The sequence below is a fragment of the Dromiciops gliroides genome, chromosome 1, assembly GCF_019393635.1.
Source record: "Dromiciops gliroides isolate mDroGli1 chromosome 1, mDroGli1.pri, whole genome shotgun sequence".
In the NCBI taxonomy this organism is placed as follows: Eukaryota; Metazoa; Chordata; class Mammalia; order Microbiotheria; family Microbiotheriidae; genus Dromiciops; species Dromiciops gliroides.
Window position 1 is genome coordinate 439665635 of NC_057861.1, and position 23085 is coordinate 439688719.

Consider the following 23085-nt stretch of genomic DNA (forward strand, 5'->3'; position numbering starts at 1 on the left):
GGAAAACTCCCTAACAATGAGAGCTAACCAAAAGTGAAACTGGATGCTTCAGGAGGTAGACAACTTCATCCCAGGGATCTCATAGAGACAGGTTCCAGAGAGCAACCTTCTCTCTTAAGATAGAAGGGATTCTGATTCAGGTATGGCTGGGGATAGATTGCCTCTGAGGTCTATTTCAACTTTAAGATTCTATGATTCTGTATACCAGTGGGCAGGTCTGCTTACCTGTTAAGTTTGGTTTTTTTAAGTGTGTGTGTAGTGGATAGAGCATCGGCCCTGCTTTCAGGAGGACACGAGTTCAAATCCAGCCTCAGACACTTGACACTTACTAGCTGTGTGACCCCAGGCAAGTCACTTAACCCCAATTGCTTCACCAAAAAAAAAAGTGTATGTGTGTGCGCGTGCGCTTTTTGCAGAGAATTAACTTATGGCATGCCAATTTATGTAGAATCCTTTAAAATAACTTAGATATTCATGATCCTTGTGGACTTGTATATATAAAAAATGGAATACCCAAAGAATGTGTTGGGGTTTGGGCTTTTTTTTTTTTCCTGCAGATTAGTCCCTTTTAATCTGCCCAAAGACAGGCTTCTAAAGCAGGAACCATTAGAAAACATTTGCCTTTTTTCTTGACAGCCAAAAAAGGCAAAAAAGTGAAACAAAAAAACCCAACATACTACAAGTATTTGTAGGAAAAAATATGGTTTTGTACATGGAGTATAACATTATAAACTCAAGACAACTCTTAGACAAAAAGGTTAACTCCCACATCTATCACCCATCTTTGCAAAAAGTTTATATGGAACATCCATCGAGTTAAAACACCATGTTCTCTCCCTTGAAATGTCATCTAGAGTTTTCCAAGATGACCTCCAGACTGCATGTCTGTCTTGGTATCCTCTGAAGGTTCTGTCAATGATTAGATGACAGGATAACCCCCCACACACACACACACACACACAGTCAATTCACATGCCAGGGGAAAAGAGAATGAGGAAAAGCTGTTCAAACTTTGTCTCTAAAGAATATGTTGTTTTTTTTTTAAAAAAATAAACATTTTTATTTAAAGTTTTGAATTCCAAATTCTATCCCTCTCTCCCTCCTTCCCCCCTCCCTGAGTGATATAGATTAAACATATGCAATTATGTAAAACATTTCCATATTAGTCATTTTGTATGATAATACTCTAATAAAAGGAAAAGAAATGAAAGAAAGAAAGAAAGAAAGTGAAAAATAGAATACTTCAGTCTGTTCTATTAATATCAATTCTTTCTTTGGTGGTGGATAATATGCTTCATCATTAGTCCTTTGGGATTGTCTTGGATCATTGTATTCCTGAGAATAGTTAAGTCATTCACAGTTCTTCATTGAACAGTATTGCTGTAACTGTACACAACATTCTCCAGGTTCTGCTCACTTCACTGTACATCATTTCATACAAGTCTTTCGTGGTTTTTCTGAAATCATCCTGTTTTTCATGTCTTATAGCACAATGATATTCCATCACAATCATATACCACAGCTTGTTTAGCTATTCCCCAATTGATGGACATTCCTTTGGTTTCCAATTCTTAGCCACCACAAAAATAGCTGCTATAAATATTTTTGTACAAACAGGTCTTTTTCTCTTTTTTGGGATGTCTTTGGGGTATAAACCTAGCACTAGTATATCAAAGGGAATGTACAGTTCTATAGCCCTATGGGCATAGTTCCAAATTGCTCTCCAGAATGGTTGGATCATTTCACAACACCACCAACAGTGAGTTAGCATCCCAGTTTCCCCACATCCCCTCCAACATCCAAAATTTTCCTTTTTTTTGTCATTTTAGCCACCCTGATAGGTGTGAGGTGGTATCTCAGAGTTGATTTAATTTACATTTCTCTGATCATTCATGATTTAGAGCATTTTTTCATATGACTATAGATAGATTTGGTTTCTTTATCTGAAAATTGTCTGTTCATATCTTTTGACCATTTATCAATTGGAGAATGACTTGTATTTTTATAAATTTGACTCAATTCTCTATATATTTTGAGAAGTGAGGCCTTTATCAGTGATACTTGTTGCAAAAATTATTTCCCAGTTTTTTGCTTTCCTTATAATTTTGGTTGCGTTGGTTTTGTTTTTGCAAAAGCTTTTCAATTATATATAATCAAAATTATCTATTTTATATTTTATAATGTTCTCTATGTCTTCTGTAGTCCTAAATTCTTCCCCTGTCCATAAATCTGACAGATAAATGATTCCATGCTCTCTTAATTTGCTTATGGATTTACCCTTTATATGTAAATCATGTGCCCATTTTAACCTTATTTTAATATGGAGTATGAGATGTCGGTTTGTACCTATTTTCTGTCATACTGTTTTCCAGTTTTCCCAGCAGTTTTTGTCAATAATGAGTTTTGTTCCAAAAGCTTGGATCTTTGGGTTTATCATATACTAGATGACTATAGTCATTTACTATAGTGTAATTTGTAACCTATTCTACTTGATATGGGAAAAAAGCAGGCCTCTCCTTGATTGCAGGGGAAAACTTCTGGGTTTCAAGGAAAAGTTCCTTGACCTCCCCAGACAACTTCTGGGGTAAACCAGGGCCTGTAATCCTCCCATAACATACTGATCCCCCACCACTCTTTTTCTTAGCCAGTACTAGATTGTTTTGATGATTACCACTTTATAATAGAGTTTGAGATCTGTTATGTCTAGACCAGGGTTTCTTATACTCTTTCCCCACTGCTTTTTTTTTTTTTTTTAGGGAGGCAACTGGGGTTAAGTGACTTGCCAGGGTCACAAGCTAAGTGTCTGAGGCCGGATTTGAACTCAGGTACTCTGAATCCAGGGCCGGTGCTCTATCTACTGTACCACCTAGCTGGCCCCCTCCCACATGCTTTTTAACCAAGGAAATTTTACATGTGTAAGGGCTAAATTCTAGCTATACCATCTAAAATCTAATGAGTGGTCGCCAATAAATTATAAGCTTTAGCAAGAGTATTTAAGTGTTTTAAGTATTTATTAAAGAGCATTAGGATCTGAGAGAAAGGTAAAAAATCTAACTATTTCTAAGAGACCCTATCATCCAACTCACCATGGCAAGGTAAGGAAACAAAGAGACAGAACCCCTCTGCTGGCGTCCGCTTCCTACTTCATGTCCTCTTCCCAGAAATGGGAGGCTCCTCAAGTTTGATTGGCTGGTAGCCTTGATAGATAGTACCCATGAGCAAATATTACTTCTGACGCCAAGACCTTGATCATGTGGCTTGCCCTCAGAGGCCTTCCCTCATGGCGGAGTTTTCTACAGTAAATCTCCAGCAGGTGGCCGCATTTCCAATCGTTACACATGACCTTGGGTAGATAGGTATATAAAATATAGTATACATACTCTTTACTGTTGACAAATTTTCACAACTCCCACATTCAGTTATGTGACCCCATATGGGGTGTGACCACAGTTTAAGCAGCTTTGGGCTAGGCCACGCTTCTTTTGCATTTTTTCAATGATTCCTTTGATATCCCTGAGCTTTTGTTCTTCCTGTGAATTTTGTTATTATTTTTTCTAGATCTATGAAATACTTTTTTGATAGTTTTATTGGTAAGATACTAAATAAATTGATTAATTTAGGTAAGGTTGCAATTCTTATTATATTCATTTCACCTACCCATGAGCAATTAATATTTTTCATTCTTTAGAAATGACTTTATTTGTATGAGAAACATTTTATACTTGTGTCCATATAATGTTCCTGGGTGTTTCTTGGCAGGTAGTTATAAAACCTCACAACCAAATGCAGAAAAGCAGAAATAATAAACACATCATTTTCAGATCATAATGTAATAAAAATTATATTCGATAATGGACAATAGGAAAATAGATTAAAAACTAAGTAGAAATTAAATAATCTAATTCTTAGAAACAAGTGGGTGAGAACAAATCATAAGAAACATTAGATAATTTCATTAAAGAAAATTACAACAATGAGACAATATATCAAAATTTATGGGATGCAACCAAAGTGGATCTTAGGGGAAAATTTATATCTCTAATTGCTTACATTAATAAAATATAGAAAAAGCAGATCAGTGAATTGGGCATGCAACTAAAACAAGTAGAAAATGAATAAATTATAAGTCCCTAATTAGGGGGCAGCTAGGTGGTGCAGTGGATAGAGCACCAGCCCTGGAGTCAGGAGGACCTGAGTACAAATCTGGCCTCAGACACTTGACTCTAGCTGTGTGATCCTGGGCAAATCACTTAACTCCAATTGCCTCAAAAAAAAAAAAAAAGGCCCTAATTAAACACCAAATTGGAAATCCTGAAAATCAAAGGAGAGATTAATAAAATTGAAAGTAAGAAAGCCACCAAACTAATAAATAAAACTAAAAGCTGGTTTTATGGAAAAAAAACACAATAAAATAGATAAATCCTTGGTTAATTTGATTTTAAAAAGGAAAGAAGAAAACTAAATTACCAGAATCAAAAATGAAAGGGGTGAATGCATCTACTAAGGAAGAGGACATTAAGACAATTGTTAGGAGCTATTTTGCCCAATTATGTGCCAATAAATTTGACAATCTAAATGAAATGGACAAAGTTCTATGAAAATATAAATTACCCAGAATAACAGAAGAAGAAATAAAATACTAACCCAATTTTAGAAAAAGAATTGAATTAGGCCATCATGAACTTCCTAAGAAAAGATCTCCAGGACCAGACAGATTCACAATCAAATTCCTACCAAACATTTAAAGATCAATCCAATACTGTATAAACTATTTGGGAAAATAGGGGTAGGAGTCCTTCCAAATAACTTTTGTGACACAAATATGGTGCTGATATCCAACCAGGAAGAGCCAAACAGAAAAGAAATTATTGACCAATTTCCTCAACGAATAACGTTGCAAAAAATTTTAGATAAATACAACAAAGAGATTACAGCATATATCACAAGGATCATACCTAGGATCAGGTGGGATTTATACCAGGAATGAAAGGCTGGTTTAATATTAGGAAAAGTATCAGCATAATTGACCGTATCAATAGCAAAACCCACAGAAATAATACGATGATTTCAGTATTGCAGAAAAAGCCTTTGACAAAATAGAGCACCCATTCCTATTAAAAACACTAGAGAATGAATAGAGGCCGCGCGCGCAGAGAGAGCGCCCTTGAGCCCTCCCCATACCCCACCCCTTCACCCTCCCACCCCCCTCCCACCCCCTTCGCGGTGCCATGACCCCGGGAACCCCCGGCCCCCTCCGCTCGTCATTCCGTCCGTCAGCTTCTCTGCCCACCATGGCCGACAAGGAAGCGGCCTTTGATGATGCTGTAGAAGAACGAGTGATCAACGAAGTGTATAAAATATGGAAAAAAAAATGCTCCTTTTCTCTATGACTTAGTGATGACCCATGCCCTAGAGTGGCCCAGCCTGACTGCACAGTGGCTTCCAGATGTAACCGACCTGAAGGAAAGATTTCAGCATTCATCGACTTGTCCTTGGGCACACCACATATGATGAACAGAATCATCTTGTGATAGCCAGTGTGCAACTTCCCAATGATGATGCTCAGTTTGATGCCTCTCACTATGACAGTGAAAAAGGAGAATTTGGAGGCTTTGGCTCAGTTAGTGGGAAAATTGAAATTGAAATAAAAATCAACCATGAAGGTGAAGTGAACAGGGCCCGTTATATGCCCCAGAATCCTTGCATTATTGCAACAAAGACTCCATCCAGTGATGTCCTTGTTTTCGGGGACTACACCAAGCACCCTTCAAAACCAACCCTTCTGGGAGTGTAACCCAGACCTGCGTCTCCGTGGACATCAGAAGGAGGGTTATGGGCTGTCATGGAACCCAAATCTCAGTGGACACTTGCTAAGTGCATCAGTGATCATACCAACTGCTTGTGGGACATCAGTGCAGTTCCAAAGGAAGGTAAAGTGGTGGATGCAAAGACCATATTCACAGGACACACAGCAGTAGTCGAAGATGTTTCTTGGCACCTGCTCCACGAATCTCTCTTTGGATCAGTTGCTGATGACCAGAAGCTTATGATCTGGGACACACGGTCAAATAATACTTCCAAACCAAGCCACTCAGTGGATGCCCACACTGCTGAAGTAAACTGTCTCTTTTTCAATCCTTATAGTGAGTTCATTCTTGCCACAGAATCGGCTGATAAGACAGTTGCATTATGGGATCTCAGAAATCTGAAACTGAAGTTGCATTCCTTTGAGTCACATAAGGATGAAATATTCCAGGTTCAGTGGTCTCCTCACAATGAAACTATCTTGGCTTCCAGTGGCACTGACCACAGGCTAAATGTCTGGGACTTGAGTAAAATTGGAGAGGAGCAGTCCCCTGAGGATGCTGAAGATGGGCCACCAGAATTATTGTTTATACATGGTGGTCACACTGCCAAGATATCTGATTTCTCCTGGAACCCAAATGAACCTTGGGTTATTTGTTCTGTATCAGAAGACAATATCATGCAAGTCTGGCAGATGGCTGAGAATATATACAATGATGAAGACCCTGAAGGAAGTGTGGATCCAGAGGGACAGGGGTCCCAGACATGCCTGCACTGGTGCTGATTTTTAGACTCCCCTTTCTTCCCAACCTGAGATTAATTAACACTGGTTTGGAGACAGACTTTTTTTTGTCCAGACATTCTTCTGTAGGCACCTGTTAACCCAGAGAGTGAATGATTTCTGACTATTAACTGTGGGGGGAGGGGGGGGTTGACTCAGCAGAGCCACAGACCCATATTTAATTTTTTTTCAAGAACTTTTTGTGAGCAAATCCAGCTCTAAAATTTTTAGCCATAGGAAATGGACCATGAGTGTTTTATTTTTCTTCCTATGCTCCAACTGCAAGTTTTTCAGGCTAATTTAAGTAAAATTAGAATGTGGTAGGATTTATATCCAAGTGAGAAGCCTGAGCCACTGAGGTATTAGCATTGTAAGATGTCTGAAGTTTCCCTTGTTTATAGAGATTCAAAGACTGAAATTGGCATGGCTAACCTTCTAGGGTACAGATCATCCCTGTTGTAGACTGGCCTACCCCTACTGGTTTCCTCTGTAACCAGTCAAAATTTCTTATTAACATTTTTTTGTTTTATTTAATTTCTTTTTTCTTTTCTAGTGACTGTTTACCCCCTCCTTCCGCTTCTCATCTGGTGGGGGACAAACAGCAATGTGAGATGTTGTAGCTGTACCTGCGAAATATCTTTGTTCACCTTCTCATATAGTTTTGCTCTCTAGTATATTTCTTGAGTTATGTTTTCATATTATTTCCTTTCTATGAAATTTTTTTTTTAACTTGGGACCACCAGGTCATAAAGGTGTCTGTTTTTACCTGACAGATGTGCTACTGATAGAATGCCCAGTAATCTGAAAACAGAGCAATTGGTAGCTGACATGTGCTTTTAAAAATAATTCTGGATTGCTTTTTTTCTTTTTCCGTTCTTTAATTTTTTTTTTCCAACAAACCCCACAGAAACGGAATTAGTCCTTGACCACTCATTTTATATGATGTCCTATGGGGTAACTTGTCCAACCAGCAGCCTGTTACTGTCCATGACTAACTGTAAGTGCTTATGATGGAATAAATTGTTTTTCTACATAAAAACAAAACAAAACAAAAACACTAGAGAACACAAGTAATGATAATATTTATCTAAAACCATCAGCCAGCATTATCTGTAATGGGGATAAGCTAGCAACCTTCCCAGTACAATCAGGGGTGAAGCAAGGATGCTTGTTGTTATCTCTGTTATTTAATATTGTACTAGAAATGTTAGCTATAGCAATAAGAGAAGAAAAAGAAATGAAAAGAATTAGAATAGGCAATGAAGAAACAAAACTATCATTCTTTGCAAACAATATGGTGTTATACTTAGAAAATCCTAGAGAATCTACTAAAAAACTACTTGAAATTATTAAGAACTTCAGCAAAGTTGCAGGATACAAAATAAACCTACATAAACCATCAGCATTTCTATATATTACCAACAAAGTCCAGCAGCAAGAGATAAAGAAATTCCATTTAAAATAACTGTAGATAAACAATATGTTTTAAGGATAATTCTGCAGTTAGATGTAGATTCGTAAACATTTATTAAGCATCTCCCATGTATAAAGACAAAAATAAAACACCTTTCTGCCTTCATTCTACTGAGGTTTGGGGAGGGGATGAAATACTGTAATGTATATAGGGATAACCACTAAACCAATGGTTTCATTTGTATAGGGAACTCTTAGGTAAAGAAATTTCTCCTACAGAATTGTGTAGGGACCATATCTGAGTCTTATAGTCTGAGAGTTGCCCAGAGGAGTGAGAGATTAAGTGACTAGCCTCTGGTCACATAGCCAGTATGTCAGGGGTGGGACCTGGGGACCTGGGTCTTTCTGACTTTACATCTAAGCAGTCTGCCCTCTAAGCCATGCTGCATCTCATAAGATGTTTACAGATGACTTATGGAGAGATAAAGCATTCCCAACTGAGGGAATCAGGGAAAGCTTCATGGAGTAACACCTGAGTTGAGCCTTGAAAGAAAATTAAGAATCTTAGGAAGCTAAGATGAAGCTAGAATGCTTTCCAAGCATGGGGGCAGTTCATACAGATTCATGGAGGCAACAGATGGAATGCCAGGAACTGAAAAGAGCTTAGAGTCCAGTTTGGCTGGAGCATAAAAAAATTGATGAGAGATAAAGCTGGAGAAGTAAAGGGAGTCCAACTGTGGAAGCTGTTAAATCAAAGTCTGAGGCAATATAGAGCTGCTTAATATTTTTTGTTTTTGTTTTTTTTTTGGGGGGGTTGGTGAGGCAATTGGGGTTAAGTGACTTGCCCAGGGTCACACAGCTAGTAAGTGTCAAGTGTCTGAGGCTGAATCTGAACTCAGGTACTCCTGACTCCAGGGTCAGTGCTCTATCCACTGCGCCACCTAGCTGCCCCGCTGCTTAATGTTTTTGACCAGAGAAGTAAAATGGTCAGACCTCTACCCCAGGATGACTTTCGAAACCAGCAGTTTCTGCATAAAAATAAAAGTTCATTGAACTTAAAAGTATGTGTGTGACTTACAGGGTAGCATATTATCTGTGGGCAGTTTTCTTGTCCTTTTCTCTTACCTTGCTTGTGAGATAAAATTAAAATTAAGAAAATAGTAGCATTTCTGTTTTTGTCAATACCATACCCCAGCATTGTAAATGAATTTTATCTTTACTACCCACATTCTACCTGAAAAAAACTTATTTTTGTTTTTGGGTTTCATTTTCTGTAATTCCTCAGCTTTCCTTGAATTCTCTTTACTTTGGACTTCTCCAGATATTGCTGAACTTAGCATTTGAGGTCTCTTCTGCTTTTACTTTCTTTCTTTATTGGTGAGGCAATCAGGGTTAAGTGACTTGCCCAGGATCACACAGCTAGCGTCCAGTATCTGAGGCTGGATTTGAACTCAGGTCCTCCTGACTCCAGAGCCAATACTCTATCCACTGTTCCACCTAGCTGCCCTTCTCTTCTACTTTTAAATTATAGATCAATTTATTCAACCTTTCTTCTTTCTTTCTTTCTTTTTTTTCCCCACTGGCCCGAAGTAAGAAGTTTTATTTACAAACAGTATACACAATCAAAGAAGGAAGCTGCTGGCTTTCTGGCTGGGGGAGCAGAAGCTAAAGACCTCCGAGTCCACATCTACTACTTCCATCTTATAACGCTGCAGAGATCCATTTATTCAGCAGGTTCTTCAAACATGTTCCCCATCTCTTAGTTCACTTTGGCCAATAATTCTTCCAGTTCTGGCCGAGCTTTGAACCTTCCTTTGTAAGCCTCCTCAGTGTGCTCCCTTACTGACAGATTGACTCCTTCTGGCAGATTGCTTTGAAGAATTTCCAAGAAAATTGCTGCAAACGTGGAACTCAAATTGCTGATCTGGACTACTCGTTCATGGGTGGTAAAGACTGAGTCCAGGAACATCTTGTTACTTTGCTCCTGCATCTATATTACTTCCGTGGTCTTGGTGTGCAGAGCATAGCTTTCCTCCACTTTAATGGAGTAGTCATCGCAGAGCTTTTGTACATACTTGGCGTAGTTTTCCACCAAAGTCATGTCATAAGCTGTCAGGTGAACATTTAACACTCTATAACTGTAATCTGTCCCTTGGGAAATTGGCTTCATCTCACTCTTCCCTATTTTCTTCTTGGGCTCAGCTGGAATGATCAAGTGCTTGTACCTGCCAATGGCAGGGTTGGGCTTGGACTTGTAGGGCCAGCTGATGTTCAGTAAAATGCTTCTTGCAGAACAGCTGGGATTTTCTACTCTCAGTTGGAACCTTACAAGTAAAAGGGCCTGTTTTGAAAAGGCATCTTTCCTCAGGCACAGCACCTACCCAAGGGCACCTGCTTATCCTTCCTGGCTGTGGACCCCCACGATCTTGTGACCTTCCGAGACCTTAGCAACCACAGACTGCTTTTTTTCTTCCTAATGTTACTTTTTGGGAAACCAGTATGAGAAAATATGACCTCATTACAATGATCCTTTCCACACTAAAGGAACTGACCAATGAAATGTTTTCTTATGACATGAACTAGGAAATGAATTAGTCAGGAATATTTTTTAATAAACATTTTTACTTAAGGTTTTGAGTTCCAAATTCTTTTCCTCCCTCCTTTCCCCCTTCCCAGGGTTATACATATACAATTATGTAAAACATTTCCACATTAGCCATTTTGTATAAGAAAACTTGAATAAAAGAAAAGATGAAAGAAAGTGAAAAATAGCATGCTTCAGTCTGTGTTCATTCAATATCAGTTCTTTCTTTGGAAGGTGGATAGTATGCTTCATCATTAGTCCTTTGGGATTGTCTTGGATCGTTGTATTGCTGAGAGAAGTTAAGTCATTCACAGTTTTTCATTGAACAGTACTGCTGTAACTGGACACAACATTCTCTTGCTCCCTTCACTATATATCAGTTCACACAAGTCTTACCAGGTTTTTCTGAAATCATTCTGCTTGTCATTTTCTTATTTTCTTCCTTCCTTCCTTCCTTTATTTCTTTCACAGTTGGTAAGTATCAAGTGTCTGAGGTCAAGTGTCAAGTCCTCCTGAATCCAGGGCTGGTGCTTTATCCACTGTGCCACCTAGCTGCCCCTGTCATTTCTTATAGCACAATAATATTCCATCACAATCATATACCACAGCTTGTTTAGCCATTGCCCAATTAATAGCATTCCTTTGATTTCCAATTCTTAGCTACCACAAAAAGAGATGCTATAAATAATTTTGTACAAATAGGTCTTTTTCTCTTTTTTGGGATGTCTTTGGGGCATAAACCTAGCAGTGCTATTGCTGGATCAAAAGTATGCACACTTTTGTAGCCTTTTGGGCATAGTTCCAAATTGCTCTCCAGAATGGTTGGATCTTTTCACAACTCTACCAACAGTAGATTAGCATCCCAGCTTTCCCACATTCCCTCCAACATCCAATATTTTCCGTTTTTGTTATATTTGCAGCTAGGTGACCCAGTCAATGGAGTGCTGGTTCTAGAATTAGGAAGACTTGAATTCAGATCCCACCTCAGACACTTACTGGTTGTATGACTTAGGACAAGTCCTTTAATTTCTGTTTGACTTGGTTTTCTCAACTGTCACATGGGAGTAATAATAGTACCTATCTCCCAGGGTTGTTGTGAGGATCTAATAAAACCATATATATGAAGTGCCTAGTACAATACTTGATACATAGTAGGTAATATATGATGCTAGCTACTATTATTATTACCTCCTGGATCAAATATAAAATCCTCTGGCATTTAAGGCCCTGCCTAACCTGACCCTTTATTACCTTTCTAGTCAACTTACTCACCCTGACATACTCTCTGATCTAATGACATTACCCTCCTTGCTATTGCTCAGACGAGACTCTCTTCCATATCCATCTCCTCCATGTACTTTAATTAACTGTCCTCTATGCATGGAATACTCTCTCTCTTCATCTCCTTCTTCTGGTTTTCTTCAAATCCTAACTAAAATCTCACCTTTTACAAGAAGCCTTTCTTGATTCCCCTTAAGGCTAGTGCTTTCATTCTCTTGATCATCTTCAATTTATCCTGCGTATATCTCATTTGTCCTGTAGAAATATTTTTGATGACTAGGGCTAATTTTGGGGGGACTAAACTATGGATGACTAATCTGGGGACTTTTGACTATTTGGGTATCTGACTACGTTAATTTAATGTGGGCCGTTTATAAAGTTCCACCACACTGCTCCCAAACTGATAGACTAAAGATTAAGAAGCCTCTTAACCAAATAATCAAAGCAGAGTTTATTTATGAGATACTATTTCAAATTAGGAATGCAGGGAAATAAAGTACAACCTGACTGCTTTCCACTGTCTCTTTCCCACCTGCTGCACTTGGAACTTCTTGAATACAATAAGGGCCTTAGCCGCCTCCGGCCTCAGGGCGCGATACACTTTCCCAGGTCAGCTATTTTCTTCTTTTTTTTTTTTAATTTTTTTTTTTTTTTTTGGTGAGGCAATTGGGGTTAAGTGACTTGCCCAGGGTCACACAGCTAGTAAGTGTTAAGTGTCTGAGGCTGGACCCGAACTCAGGTCCTCCTGACTCCAGGGCCAATGCTCTATCCACTGCGCCACCTAGCTGCCCAGCTATTTTCTTCTAACTCCTCTTAATCTTCACTTTCTCCAGCCTGTACCCTGTGCTGGTGCTTCTGTGCTCTCCGCTGCCTCCCGGTCAGTCTGTCCTCTGCTCCGTCCTTGTCCGCACTCCCCTCTAGTCATCCTCTAGTCCCTCTATCTAGTCCATCCTCGAGTCTTTTTTCAGTCTGTCTCCAGTCAGCCCCCTGCTGTCTCACTCCCAGGTCTATATATACCTTTTCTTCTCTCCCCTCAAATCTCGGGGCTTCCTTCGCCCCCACAGACCAAGGTAATCCACCAGCCAGGGCTGCAGCTGGGGGCGGGGGTGCGCTCCAAGTTTCACATGCCTCCAGCACAGGCTATCTGGGATCTTTCAGATAGCTCTGCTCAGGTCAGAGGGAGCTGGGGGCTTTTTTTTCCCCCCCAGCTGTCTGACCTGGTGTCTTGTACAGCCCACGGGGCTTTTTCACTCAGCTGAAGCTGAGGAGGAGGGGGAGACCCTGAGGGCCTAAGGCTTTCTAATCTCAGCCTAAAGGTAGGGTCCCCAAATCAAAATAAATTTCCACAGTCCATAGTTGATTGCATGTAATTCCCCCCATAAGTCTATGAGTTCCTTAAGAGCAGGGATTGTCATTTACTTTTTCTTTGTATCCCCAGAATTTAGCACAATGCCCAACCACATGGTAGGTGTTTAATAAATGTTTGTTGCCTTGACTTACACCACTAAGATGATTTGGACCTATCAAGTTGTGTGGTGTTCAATTGTTTTCAGTCATATCCTACTCTCCATGATCTCATTTGTGGTTTCCTTGGCAAAGACACTGTAGTGGTTTGCCATTTTCCTCGCCAGTTTATTTTTACAGGAATTGAGGCAAATAGGATTAAGATACTTGCCCAGGGTCATATAGCTAATAAGTGTCTGAGGCTAGATTTGACTCCCATGAGTCCTCGAGACTCCCATGCCGGCTCTCTTCACCTAGTTACCCTAAAAGGGAAATTATTTGCTCCAAGTAATGTTGTTGTTCAGTTGTTTTTAAATCTTATCCAACTCTTCATGAGTTGGACTCCCATTTGGAGTTTCCTTGGCAAAGATAGTGGAAATGTTTGCCATTTCCTTCTTCAGTTCATTTTACACATGAGGAAACTGAGGCAAACAGGGTGAAATGATTTGCCCAGAGTCACACAGCTAGTAAGTGTCTGAAGCCAGATTTGAACTCAGGAAGATGAGTCTTCTGACTCTAGGCTTGGCGCTCTAGCTTCTGGGCCACCATCAATTCATACTCCAGGTGTAAATTACTGCTTGACTTATAGAATCATAAGAAAGATTTAAGTATTTTAAAACCCATGTAGGAAAGGTGTTCTGAGCATTAAGAAATCTCATTCCTGGGGCAGCTAGGTGATGCAGTAGATAGAACACTGGCCCTGGAGTCAGGAGGACCTGAGTTCAAATCCAGCCTCAGACACTTGACACGTACTAGCTGTGTGACACTGGGCAAGTCACTTAACCCCAATTGCCTCACCAAAAAAACCCCCAAAAACCCATTCTCTGCTTTCCTCCCCTCTCCTCACTTGTAGTCCTTTTTTACTAGTAAAGTGAAGGGATAGTGGGAAACATAATTCGAAGCATTTGGAAATTTTGTGTTGTGTCTATATTTTTTGCACTCATTCATTTATGAAACAGGAGGGATGTAGGCAAATCTGAGGGAGAGGTAGGTCAGTCTGAGTGTCCATTTTATTTGGCCCAGCTTCCCTAAAGCACTGATTTTGTTTTTTGGTACTGTTCTTTAAATTCTTGCTTAACCTTGATTATGCTCATTCCAGTCAACTTGTCTGAATATTGGATGCACAGCTCACTGAGCTTCATCCTGGAGCTGTCACTTTTCCATGTATGGTATTCTCCCGTATGTTATGTTATTTCATTTTCTTTTATGCCCTTTTCTTCCGTTAATCTGTTTTTAGGTGGTCTGCTAGAAAGCCAGAATGCTAGTAACATTTGGCAGGCATTTTTATTTCATTCAAAAGTATTTGTATAGAATCAGCTTTTGATTATTCATAAAGTTGGGAAACAGGTATATACAAATCTTTTAAAGAAAATTCACCCCAAATTCTAGCCATTAGTTTTAGTATACCCCTCCACTGACCCTTTTTGAATTCTCTTAGGTTCCTGACCCAGAGAAGTAGGCTAAATTGATACTTCGTTTATTTGCATATTTCACACAGTAGTTCTTCCTTTTATTTTTTTTTAAATAATAAATATTTTTATTTAAAGTTTTGAGTTCCAAATTCTATTTCTCCCCCCTCCTTCCCTGAGGCGGTAAACAATCAGATATAGGTTTTACATGTGCAATTATGTAAAACATTACCATATTAGTCCTTTTGTATAAGAAAACTTGAATAAAAAAAAATGAAAGAAAATGAAAAATAGCATGTTTCAGTTTGTGTTCATTCAATACCAGTTCTTTCTTTGGAGGTGGATAGTATGCTTCATCATTAGTCCTTCGGGATTGTCTTGGATCATTGCATTGCTGAGAATAGTTGTCATTCACAGTTCTTCATCAAACAATATTGCTGTCTTTGTGCACAACATTCTCTTCGTTCTGCTCACTTCACTATACATCAATTCATAGAAGTTTTACCAGGTTTTTCTGAAATCATCCTGCTTGTCATTTCTTATAGCACAATAATATTCCATCACAGTCATGTATCACACTTTGTTTAGCCATTCCCCAATTGATGGGCATTCCTTTGATTTCCAATTCTTAGCCACCACAAAAAGAGCTGCTATAAATATTTGTGTACAAATAGGTCTTTTTCTCTTTTTGGGGATGTCTTTGGGATAGAAATCTAGTAGTGGTATTGCTGGATCCAAGGGTATACACAGTTTCATAGCTTTTTGGGCATAGTTCTAAATTGCTCTCCACAATAGTTGGATTGGCATCCCAGCTTTCCCACATCCCCTCCAACATCCAAAATATCTTTTTTTGTTATATTTGCCACACTTATAGATGTGAGGTGATATTTCAGAGTTGTTTTAATTTGCATTTCTCTGATCAATTCTACTAACCCTTTTACTATGACTGTGAAGAAATAGAATTGATTGACAAGAATTTTATTCAACTTTCATCCAGCAATCATTTTTTGTGTACCCATTATAGAGGATCCAGTGTGAAAGTTATAATAAGAAAGACTTAGTACCTGCTCTCAAGAAGCTTTCTCCTTTCCCCATCAACCTTCTTACTCTTCTTTCTCCTAGGACAAAGGTGGAAAAAGGAAAGTAGAATGGAGATAGAGTTTGATCTAAGTTTCTCAGTTCTTTTGATGTCCCCATAAGGTAGACAGTATTTTATTCTTTGAGTATAATGTGTTAAAAGCCCATAGTGCCTTGTTAGCACATCCAAATCCCTTTTCCCTTTGTATATCCTCTAGCATACTATAACAGATAGGAGAAGAATTCTGGGTAGTCGTGCATTCAAATCTATTCCTCTTCTCTTCTCTTCTCTTCTCTTCTCTTCTCTTCTCTTCTCTTCTCTTCTCTTCTCTTCTCTTCTCTTCTCTTCTCTTCTCTTCTCTTCTCTTCTCTTCTCTTCTCTTCTCTTCTCTTCTCTTCTCTTCTCTTCTCTCTCTCTCTATCAGTTATCCATAGCCAAGAAATTTTATCCCAATCCAAGATTTGGGAGATTTGATTTATAAATCCTTATAATGTTGGCTGGATTAGAATTATGAACTGAGATTAAAATAGGCAAATAGCTTTTGGGTAGTTTTAGTGACTATTCTTATTAATCAGTATAAAGGCAAACTAGAGGCAGATTAGTGACCATCTGGTAAGGATATAGGGATAGTTACCCAGCCTAAGTTATTTCATATTTCCTACCAACACTGTGACTTAATATAATGACCTCACAAGAGGCAGCATGGCATGGTCAATAGAGAGCAGGACTCAAAGCCAAGAAGACCTGGGTTCAAATTCTGCCTCCGATGCATCCTGGCTATGTTCCCCTGGGTAAATTGCTTAACCTCTCTAAGCCTCTAAATGGCAGAGAAAATACAGACCTGCATTAGTAGAAGGCATTTCTTCACCAGAGACTTCTGTATACTAATGAAATTACAGATAAAGTCTCTATCCCATAAACTTTTTATCCCCATTAAGGAACTAAGCATATGGCTAAGTCACTTTCCCATGCTGTACCATCCCCTTCCCCCCCCTCCCCCCATGCATAACAGTGGTATAGTCTTTGGGTAATTCTGCTTCAAAACTAAGGTTCCTCTTGTGAGGTTCTTTCCCTGTTCCTCTCTCTACTCTTAATCAGGGACATCTTGGTGGTGCAGTGGATAGAGCCCTGGCCCTGAAGTTGGGAGGACCTGATTTCAAATCTCACCTTAGACCCTTACTAGCTGTGTGATCCTAGGCAAGTCACTTAACCCCAGTTGTCTTAAACATCCAGAGCCGTTGCCAGTCCTTCTGATGTATATCTTGCTACTGGACCTAGATGGCTCTGGAGGACAGAGTGAGGTTGGTGACCTTGTACAGCTCTGCCTCACTGAAATCCAATTCACTGTAAGTCATGATATCACCCGGATATCATGGTCCTCTTGAAGAATGAAGGACAAACAACAACAACAACAACAACTATTAGGCAAGGAAGCCAGGGGTCTTCAAAACATCACCTCAGACATGGATCTTTAGGCCATGATCAGAGGTGGAGAGGGAAATAAAATTTAAAGAACATGCTATATTTTTGTTTACAATAAACAGAGCTGGGGGTGGGGAAATCATTGAAGGATTTGTCTGTGACTTTCTTGCCATAGAAGATTAAAAAAAAAAAGGAAGGAAGGAAGGAAATGAATTGCCTAGTTCTGAAATCTTTGCTTTGGATTTACAACTCTCTGTAGCAGTGTTCCTTCCTGTTCTTAATATTCTTTCCCTCCTCATCTCTGCCTCTTGGATACCTTGGCATCCTTCAAGTCTCAACCAAAATCTGAACCTTAACTGGGCCTTTCTCCAAGATTATCACCTCTGTGTGTGTGTGTGTGTGTGTGTGTGTGTGTGTGTGTGTGTGTTTGTACACAGTTATTTGCATGTTGTCTTATCTATTTAATTGTGAGCTCCTTAATGGCAGGGATTGTTTTTGTCTTACTTTATTTCCCTAGGGCTTAGCACATATTAAGCATGTAATAAATGTTTATCAACTTGAGTCTCATTAAACACTATTGTGCTGTAAGATATCAAAAGTTAGAGTTTGAGAGAAAGCTAGAAAGACTTAAATGAACTAACTGATACAGAAAGAAGTGAACAGAACTAGGAGAGCACCTAATATGATGCATAACAACAATACTGTAAAGAAAGTTTCTAAAAGATTTAAGAACTGACCAATATAGTCACCAACCATGATTTGAGGAACTTAATGATGATGCATGCTACTCCCATCCTGAAAGAGAGAGATGATGGACTCAATGCAGAATGATACATATATTTTTGGATGTGGCCAATGTGAGAATTTGTTTTGCTTAACTATGTGTTTTTGTTACAAGGTTTTGTTTTTATTTTGGGGTAAAGGTAAGGTGAGAGGTATAGAAAATAAATGCTAGGGGCAGCTAGATGGCGCAGTGGATAGAGCACCGGCCCTGGAGTCAGGTACTCCTGACTCCAAATCCGGCCTCAGACACTTAACACTTACTAGCTGTGTGACCCTAGGCAAGTCACTTAATCCCAATTGCCTCACTTAAAAAAAAAAGAAAAGACATGCTTTGTTATTTTAAAAAATGCAAAGTAAAATAAAATAAAGCTCTCATTCAGAGCTACCAAATCCTTATAAATTGATTGGTTCAGGATATGCCTTTAGATCTGGCTACACCTACATAGATACATAACCAAAGATCTGCAAAGGAGTTCCTTTTTCCCAAGGATACCAAATGCCAGAACTCTCTTCCCAGGACCAAAATCTAAGATTCTGACTGAAAAAGAAATATACAGACTCAGAACAGTGGAACAGAGCAGCCTGCCTATTAGGAAGTATAGGGGCTTCCCTAGCCCCTTATCTTTCCAAAGCCCAATTCTTCAGTCTCCTCTGTGTAAAGGATCAGGTTCTTTATAACCAGTCCCCAAAGCTGCTTTGTGCTGGTTTTTATGTTCATCCCAGGACCACTCTCAACATAGCAGAAGGCAGAGGATCTATACTTGTGGCAACTATGAAGTTTATATGATTCTTCAAGGCAGCTGAGTGGGAGCCGACTGCAGCCTATGATGGACAGCTCCAGGTCACCACTGTCTGGGTCCCTCGGGACATGATTCATGACATATTTTAAAGTGGAGAGAAGAACTCTTTAGATAATGAATTCAGTTTATTGAATAAATTGTTCCTGTGAAATAAGAATGCCTCTAGAATGATATGTTAAATTGCTATTACATTTTCTAGGGGGACTCTGAGAGAGTAATGATAATTACCGGTCCGAACATGGGTGGAAAGAGCTCCTACATAAAACAAGTTGCGTTGATTACTATCATGGCACAAATTGGTTCCTATGTTCCTGCAGAAGAAGCTACAATTGGGATTGTAGATGGTATTTTCACAAGGTAAAATTATTGGTTCCATTTTAATATATGCCTGAAAATGAATCATATTAAATTTTCTTTTCATTTAAGTATTTAAATTGATATATTTTTCTTAAATGTTTTGGTTCTTCTAGAAATTATTTCATTGTGAATCAGAGAGCTGCAGAGTGCCTTAATACTCATATATTGCAGCATGATAATACTCATATATTCACATGAGGGAACCAAGGCCCAAAGAAGTAAAAAGACTTGTCTTAGGGGCAGCTAGGTGGCACAGTAGATAGAGTACTGGCCCTGGAGTCAGGAGGACCTGAGTTCAAATCCAGTCTCAGACACTTAACACTTACTAGCTGTGTTCTAGGCAAGTCACTTAACCCCAATTGCCTCACCAAAAAAAGGGGGCAGGGGGAGACTTGTCTTAGGTAGTTTATTTCATAGTTCATTTCCTGCTAGCATGTGCTAGTGGGAAGAGCACTTCTGACTTGGAGTTAGAAGAATCAGTTTTTTTTCTCAGATCTGCCATTTCTAGTTGTTTCAAGTAATTGACGACTAGTTTTATCTGGTTTATACAACTAGAAATGCTAAAGCTGGGACAAAACCAGGTCTTCAAAGTAATTTCACCTCTCTGGGCTTCAGTTTCCCCATGTATTAATGAAGAAAAAAGTCTTTAAAAAGAAAAAATGCTGATAATATTTATAAGGATCATATGAGTTTATGTGTGTGATAGCGCTTTGGTTCCATAAAGTCCTATATAAATACCATCTGTGACACTGGTAATTATAAAATTATATTTGCTTTTTATTTGAATGTGTAAATTTAACTGCCATTGACAAATTGTAGATACTCATATGCAAACTAGCATAGAAAGATGAGAAAAACATGAATGCAAGGTTATTATTTTCTTAAGACTTTTGTTGTGCTTAAAAGGCTGGGTTATGACCTAACTTGAATTTCATGGTATATGAAGATTATGAAAAAATATAATTATTTTATTGAATCAGTGACTTGAACCAAGGTAACTTTTAATTTAACTTAGCTTAAGAATATCTCTCTGACATATTGTCTCACTTAAAAAGATTCTACTAGTGCTCCATATTGCATATTTGACTTATAATTCAGATTTATATTTACATAATAATTTATCACCTGGGACTTATTCTTAACTTGGTATGTGGTATTTTCTTTCAGAGGACATTAAAATATCACAGTTCAAAACTGACTTAATTATCATCTCTGTGCAGATGACTACTAGATCTCTGTATCCAGCCATAATAAATCAGTTTCTGTCACACATCTCCAACTGCCTTTTGGACATTTCATATTGGCTATCCTAATGGCATCTCAAAATCAATGTGTCCAAAGCAGTAACTATTTTTCTTCCCAAATTCACCTCATTCCAAAACTTCCCAATTTTGCTTCAGGCTACGACTTTCCTTCCAGTCACCCAGAATCACAGCCCTGGCATTATACTTGACCCCTCACTCTTTCTCACTCCATATACCCATATAATTGCCAAATTCTGACCTTTCTCTCTCTAAAACATCTCTTGCATCTATCTCCTTCTCTCCATAAACATAACCATCATCCTGTTGCAGATCTCATTTACCTGTCCCAAGGTAAAAAGTCAACACAAAAATGTAGCACAACTTTTAAAAAAGAAGATACTAAAGGGAAAAGGTTATGTTCTGATAACACCATAATGCTTCTTAGCTTCACAGTATTACTATTTATTGTGGGCCAAGATTGAGTAAAAAGAAGGCTTGTCTTCAATACCGTATGAGGGATTTTAGTTACTGACATAGTCAAAAGACCTTATTATAAGCTAGTTGTTCTGTAAGGGAGACCCACAGAATAGAACCTGCAAATGTCTTGAAAATGAAGTTTCTCTGTAATAATTGGAATGTTACAAAATACAAATGCTTCATTGAAAAATAAGACACAGGGTCAGGAATTGCTTTTTTTACATGCTCAGTGGTATGTCTGGTATCATCATCTTCAGAAAGTAGTAAAGATTTCTTCAATTTTAGACCAGAGGGTCACAGATGTATAGCTAGAAAAGGATGTTGGATTTCATCTAGCATAACTTCCCCATTTTGGAGATGAGTTTACTGAAACCTAGAGAGGTAAAGTAATTTGTCCACTCATGGAGCTAAGTAAACTGCAGAACTGGGATTTGAATACATATCTTCCAGTTTCAAATCTGCCATGTGAAAACCATTTTCAGATTTTCATTGATTCCTTATTCTTTTTGGTTCTGCAGTCTGAAAGGACAACTTATTAATATTCATAATTATTTTAGTGTTTTAAAAGAATAGTACCACTCTTTTTTTGAGGGGGTGGGGAAATGAGGGTTAAGGAACTTGCCCAGGGTCAGACAGCTAGTAAGTATCAAGTGTCTGAGGCCGGACTTGAACCCAGGTCTTCCTGAATCCAGGGCCAGTGCTTTATCCACTGTGCCACCTAGCTGCTCCCGAATAGTACCACTCTTAAGAGTCAGCTAGATGGTGCAGTGGTTAAGTGTCAGAAGGACCTGTTTTTAAATCCTGCCTCACATACTAACCAGTTGTTTAACCCTGGGAAAGTCACTTCTGTTTGTGTCAGTTTCTTCTATAAAAATGGAAATAGTAATAGCACCTCCCTCAGGGTTGTTGTGAGGATCAAATGAAATTATATTTGTTAAGTACCTTGCCAACTTTACAGCACTGTATAAATGTTCTGTAACTATTATCATTTATAAGATTATATATGTGTATGTGTGTATGTTTAGTTTCCTTTGAGAGGAATCTACTTGTATCCTTAACAAGAAACATGTAGCAGTTTTGTAGACCATGTAGTATACCTTGTTTCATGTGAGTTTTTACAAGTTTAGCATTTTCCTAGATTTCCCATCCTGATTTTAAATGATGTTTCCATGGAAATGGAAAGGTTGCTACAGTGGTTTTTCCCCTGGTTATATTTGGCAGTTATGTATTATAGCTTTTCTAAATTGACTTTAAATACTGCAGTGTGATCTGACTGTAACACTTATGAGGGAGGGTTGCGTTAGAGAAAGGAACTTTTTTTTTCATTGCAGAGAGTAATAATTTTGATACTAACGAAATATTTCACTGTTACTGGGTGAAAGCATGCTACTTATCCTAGTAATTATGTACAATCCATCCCAGGTTAATATAATGAATTGATATTGTGTGACATACTTAAATTTGTCATTTGTCATTTCTTACTGTTTCTACAATATATGTAAAGTATGTGTTCGACACCACAGTTTGTAAGCTTTTTTGGTCACTGTTTATTGTCCATTCTGACACATAGCTTCCTTAATTATTTGTCAGTTTCCAGATTTCTTCTCTTCTCAGCCTGTAATTCTTGGCTCCTTTTTTTTCATCTTGAAGCTTTCCCAGAAGTTTGAGTAATTTGTCCTTTTCTGGATCAGTTTCCCTTTTTCTGGGTAATGCTTCTCATTTTTGAAGGTGTCAGTGTATCATGACATTGCCATGTACAGTGGAATGCAATTGGAACAATACATCTGTTGCTAAACTTCATCTAAACAGGAAAATAGAACCTTGCCTTGTGCTGCCACTAAATGTCTATATAACATTGCCTTGTATTGTTTCAAACAGAATCTTTCCTTTTTTGCTAACTGTAAGTGTCACCTGGACTAACCTCCACTAAATTTATGATATTCTGACTGTGAATGACTAGGTTGGGATGAGTAGTTTGTCCATAATCCTGTAGTAGGCTAATGAAGCCTACAAAAGAGTTCACTTTTATTTCACTGGTTGGTCTATGGAGGATATACGGAGATAAGTAAAACAATTCCTACCCTTAAGAAACTTATAGTTCAGTTAAAGATAAAATTTAAAATAGTAATAACTACTACTATTACCTCC

The 23085-nt window shown here is 38.5% G+C and overlaps 2 protein-coding genes and 1 pseudogene across 2 annotated transcripts in view; 2 read left to right on the plus strand and 1 right to left on the minus strand.

The window, feature by feature from the left end:
* MSH3 (mutS homolog 3) overlaps positions 1-23085 on the plus strand; it is a 211709-nt gene that overhangs the window by 158978 nt on the left and 29646 nt on the right. The window contains exon 20 of the mRNA XM_043977192.1: positions 19059-19216. Coding sequence (XP_043833127.1) covers positions 19059-19216 — 158 coding nt within the window. The remainder of the gene's footprint in view (positions 1-19058; positions 19217-23085) is intronic.
* On the plus strand, positions 5280-6716 carry LOC122735566 (histone-binding protein RBBP4-like). Its single transcript, XM_043977193.1, is given in 5 exon segments — positions 5280-5363; positions 5365-5462; positions 5464-5775; positions 5777-5880; positions 5883-6716. Coding segments are annotated over 5 exon segments (1293 nt in total). The 5' UTR covers positions 5280-5291; the 3' UTR covers positions 6590-6716.
* LOC122737158 lies at positions 9699-11965 on the minus strand (annotated as a pseudogene).